The sequence below is a fragment of the Sinocyclocheilus anshuiensis genome, unplaced genomic scaffold, assembly GCF_001515605.1.
Source record: "Sinocyclocheilus anshuiensis isolate Anshui unplaced genomic scaffold, SAMN03320099.WGS_v1.1 scaffold475, whole genome shotgun sequence".
NCBI classification, from domain to species: domain Eukaryota; kingdom Metazoa; phylum Chordata; class Actinopteri; order Cypriniformes; family Cyprinidae; genus Sinocyclocheilus; species Sinocyclocheilus anshuiensis.
Genome location: NW_015549650.1, coordinates 804,922 through 810,060, shown reverse-complemented (window position 1 = coordinate 810,060; position 5,139 = coordinate 804,922). Strand labels below are relative to the sequence as shown.

The 5,139-nt window shown below is 38.4% G+C and overlaps 1 protein-coding gene across 1 annotated transcript in view; it reads right to left on the bottom strand.

The window, feature by feature from the left end:
- Window positions 1–4,758, bottom strand: part of LOC107660237 (cAMP and cAMP-inhibited cGMP 3',5'-cyclic phosphodiesterase 10A-like) — a 107,507-nt gene extending 102,749 nt beyond the window's left edge. Inside the window, exon 1 of the mRNA XM_016449506.1 lies at window positions 4,262–4,758. Coding sequence (XP_016304992.1) covers window positions 4,262–4,325 — 64 coding nt within the window. The 5' untranslated portion in view covers window positions 4,326–4,758. The remainder of the gene's footprint in view (window positions 1–4,261) is intronic.
- Between the last annotated feature and the right edge of the window lie 381 nt (window positions 4,759–5,139).

Here is a 5,139-nt window from a genome sequence, read left to right as displayed (position 1 = left end):
ACATTTCTGTCACACGCTTGAGGTATTCGGCCAATCACAATGCACTGGATAGCTGGCCAATCAGAGCACACCTCGCTTTTCAGACCGATGAGCTTTGTAAAAATCGACGCGTTTCAGAAAGGCGGGGCATAGAGGAGAGTACAGTATGTACAGTATGTGAAAATAATGTGTTTTTTGTACCTTAAACCGCATAAACACATTGCATTACACCAAATACACCAAATAATGTTCTTTTTAGCAACATCATATCACCCCTTTAATGTCTTGCTTCCTTCATAAATCAAGAATGAAAAGATGCATTTGAAAACTTTGTCAAAATGTGCGTCTCGACATTCTGTATGTCTGGCAGACTGCTGAATGTATATCATGTGAAGCTGTTTCATTGACTTGTTTAGTGAAAGGCCGTTTGAGAAGGGGATTCACTGGGATGATTAAATGACATCCAGCTGGGGGAGGAAGTGTCTTCGATGAGCGTTTCTTGCATGACAATGCAGCATTCTTCATTGAGTTAAGCACTCTGTAGATGGCCTGTCGGATCACATTAGTGTTGACCTGGAGTAGCCTCAAAAATGGCCTCTGTGGAGAGGTCAATCACACACACACTTGGGCAGGGCTGATATAAAACAACACCACACCACTTGGTAGCATGCCTTGTCCCAAACATTCGGATAAAATGCCGTCATAAGACTGAACAACTTTTTCAGATCTAATCTGTTGCAGGGGTGAGATAACATCTAACTACATACTGTCAAATTAAATTTGGGTCCAAATTTTGTCTTGTGTTTGTTTGGGTCGTTTCGCTTTGTTCAGCACATTTATTTAACTTTTACCATGCAATGCATTAAGTAATAAAATGTTTCTGAATGTAATGTAGGGATCCTATATATATATATATATATATATAAATAATAAAATACAATTATAAATAATTCTAATCCCCAAAGTCACCCTTAGAGGGAATCACAAGGAATGTATTAATTAAATGATATATAATGCACTCAAGACTGATTGGTAAGACTTTCTATCTATTTCATTAAAAAGAACTAGCTCATAAGAATCATTAGTAACACTTTACAATAAGGTTGTGTTTGCTAACATTAGTTGACTTAATTTGTTAACGTGAACTAACAAGGAAAAACATTTCTAAAATGTATTAATCTTAATGTTAATTTCAACATAAATGTTGTGTAAGTTTACACTATTAAAATTAAAAATTGTATCTGTCAATGGACCTCAGCTAACATGAATTTGTGTGATTTCACGAGACTTCCATAATAAACCAAAATTTTAAATTAAAAAAATAAAAGATACATGCCAAAAAATGTAGAAAACAATGCTGTATTTCCATTGTTTGTGTGTGGTGACCTGCTGATATCAGCAACCTTGCAGAAAGCAGCAGGAAGCGAAGACTCATCACTGCCTCTGAGAGATGCAATGACACACCAGCCGCAAGCTCCCTTCAACACACCGAACATCTTCACCACCACACTGCTCCACTCCTGCACTCTTACCACAGAGCACTACAGTAACATGAATGCAAAATGTACAAAAAAAATTCCTCCAGAATGATTCCGAGTCTTTTTATTCCACTATTCCTGACTGATATTGATATTGAATTTTTCTGGGATTCTCCATTAATATGTAGTTAAGCATCTAAATCACGTGGCCTGTTTCATGTCCCAGTCTCATTCCCTCTTTCTCTCCCTCCACTTTCCTGTCATTCTAGTTTTGTCGAATAAAAACAATAATAACAAAAAAACGCATACAAATATGTACTGCAACATCTAAGTACAGTATAGATCGCGAATAAACGTTTATTGTAATCTCTATCCTGTATAGAAAAAGTACAAATAAAATATTACAACACAAAATGGGCTGTAGGTCTTTTTTTAATTTGTGGACCGCAGGAATAACACACTGCTAACTGTAAAAGACAAAATGCAACTAAATAGAATTGTCTATACAGTTAGCATAGCACAATAAATAGGCCTCCCATTTCTGTGCTGCTGATGTCAAAGGCCACGAGTCTAATCAAAATCTACAATATTTTGAAACATATGAATCTGTCACCAGGTAGAAACCAGATGCCAACACAGACAGGTTGCATGACATGCTTGAAAACCATGAGTAAAACTACACAAAGTATGGAAAAATACAACCCAGACTAGAATAAATACTGTTTGATTTGCAGCGTGGATAAACTTGGTTTGTGCAGACCAGAGTGTGTTCTGTGCTGCAAATTATCAGCTGCCGACAGAAAACATCATAATTCATGAGACATTTGGAAACCAAACACTCTTACTACAACAACAAAGTAAAACTAAAATATCAGTGTTCTTATTAAGCCTATGCCTTGTTATAATGTTTGCATATTGATGGGCCTAGGGGTGGGCAATATGACCAAAATCGTACAGTATATCACAATATGAGTATAGTAATTTTATTTCACGGTAACGCCCATAAATAAACACACTATATTTACCTCTTGTTGGATGAATGTACACATACAGTACAGGACAGATGCATGGTAAATACAGAAGTTTATAGACAATTACTTTTCTGACCCTTTATGCCTGGTATTTTCCAATAATGTTTTAAGGAAAACGCTCTACAGTATGAATAGTATGAATTTTGTATGTATCCACTGACTGCAAGGAATTACACCCTTCTTATGAGAAAACATTATCACAAGCAGACATTTCAAGGTACTGTAAACTCAGTAAAGCCTGTGACATTCTTGCTTACCTGTCATTAGTACCACGGCACACCACTTACGTGGTGCCCTCATGTCAATATGTCCAATGCTAATTCTGCCATGATATCAATCAGAGGAGGTCACCGAAACAATCTCGACACTATTGTCCCTCACGCACACTTTGAGCTGCTATGCACTGAGGACAACATCCAATAATTCCTCTGCATGTGAAGCTCTGAAAAAATACAAAGTCTCTAACAAGTGTGATCTAAACAATCTCATTCTGATAGCTTACTGTGGCATCAGATCAAAGTGTGCAGGAGAGAGTGCTGATTAAGTGTGGCCTTTCGCCATTTATCATTTTTACATTGTGATCATTTCCTATCTGCTTGGGACTTTTGTGGGACTTCTTTTTCGTGACTGACATAGTTTTTTCAATGCACTAGGTTAGTTGTAGTGTCTAAATGTAGTTTACTGCTTACCATTATGAACAGTATGCATGTGAAAATAAACAGTTTTGCTTCTGCCTGTTCGCTACTAAATATAGTTTCTTTCTAAATAAATTAATAATTGTCATTTGTGTAGACTTGCATTATGATGAACACTCAAACAAGCGTTGTCTTGCACGGTAGCTAAAATATGTGTATTTGACTGTTTTTCTTCCTCCAGCAAATAGGCAAAATGCCACATGAAATTTTATCATCATATATAAAATAAGCAATTAATATACTTGTAGTGAATTTATGAGTATAGTAACAACAAAGCAACAAATCGCTGAAATAAGTTACTCATTTCAACATAATGCATATATTATTATTGCAGCTCATATATCTCAAAATGTGTATTTGTAGACAGTAGACACTGAGACTAAAACCACATGTAACACCCAACAAGTCTTGCTTCATCCATGAAAACATTTTAAAGATCCTGCATGTGATTTCTACTACATATTAAATTACTGTATGTACAGAAAACATCTGCTCACTATGTGATGTATTAACACTATTAGTAAATGTAGATGTACAACAACAGGGTTAATAATGCAACTCTGCCGCTGATTGGTAGCCTAATCAAGGACTAAATTAATTAGCGGGGGATTTTTTTCTTTCTTTTACAAACAGGTCCACTGTTTAGTCTCTGCAATTCTTCAATAAATAAATGCATGCTTATGCATGTATGCATATGACACTAAGTTACATGCCAGTAAAAAATAGTAATAATAGTACTAATCCGTGCATTTTAAAAGAGGAAATCACAAAAACAATTCATTTCCACACTTAATTCAAATAATGAAACATCACCCTGTCTCACATGTATATCCCCACCCAGCTACTGCACTAAAACTTGATATCAACACACATAACAGGTGATGAGAGACAATTATATAAACAATCATTCACACGCAGCCGTTGCGCAAATATTGCCAGCCAAACTTCACGTTTGAAAATAGATTCAAAAGTTGGCCAGTATGCAGCCGCAACGCAGTGCAAGTGCTCAACAAAAAACCGTTACATTTTGCGACACCCTTAGTTACTAGTACGCAGGAGAAATAATAAGTATACCTACTTGAGCCAAGGAAACAGTCCGTAAACCTTCGGAAACAGCTTGTGGAAGGCGGACCATCTTCCATGTCTGACCGCAAGCGAGTAATAACTCTTGATATGATATGCGTCTAGTTTAATGTCGACCCACTGTTATAAATGAAACGATCCGACCCTGAACCGCCGGATGACATCAAAGCGCGTCAAGTCTATAAGACCCTATAGAATGCCGTGTTTTACGCGCACTGTAGTATCTACGTCCAATATGTAGACGCGCCCCGTCCTCTCCTCCAAGTACAATGTTGACAAATGAAGCCAGGAGGCGAAGACGGCTCGTCTCGAGAGGAGCCGGAGAACGGCACTGAGAGCGGCGGCGTTCGCGTATCTCCTCCCCGGCTGCGCCGCACTCTGGCGCAGCTGCTCTGCTCCGGACTGCTGTAGTGTGTTTTCCCACTGTTCAGGGGGGGAATGGGGGCGTCATTTCTCAGGGTTGGACATCCTCTTATGTTAGAGTGTCGAGGCAGGACGTTGGAGAATTCACATGAAAGCAGCGTGTAAGGACAAATGGGTGTTTATAAGTGCTTCCACTAGAGGCCATTATTCGCTATAAAGACATGTTGGTGCATTTCGGGTTCTTCTGAGTACATACAGTTGGGATTTGTTTCTTTAGCTTCTAGATCTCAAAGTCACAAAGCGTATGTTAACACAGGTAATACCGTTGGTGCGTAAAAATCAAGCTGAGCCATAAACGACCGCATATATTGTGATGAGGCAGGCAGCAGATCTGGAGAAATCAACTGCTGCTGCGGACTGAAGCGCTCTGACGACAACACGCGTCAATGACTGTGTGTGTGTGTGTGTGTGTGTGTGTGTGAGAGAGAGAGAGGTAGAGAGAGAGCGCGC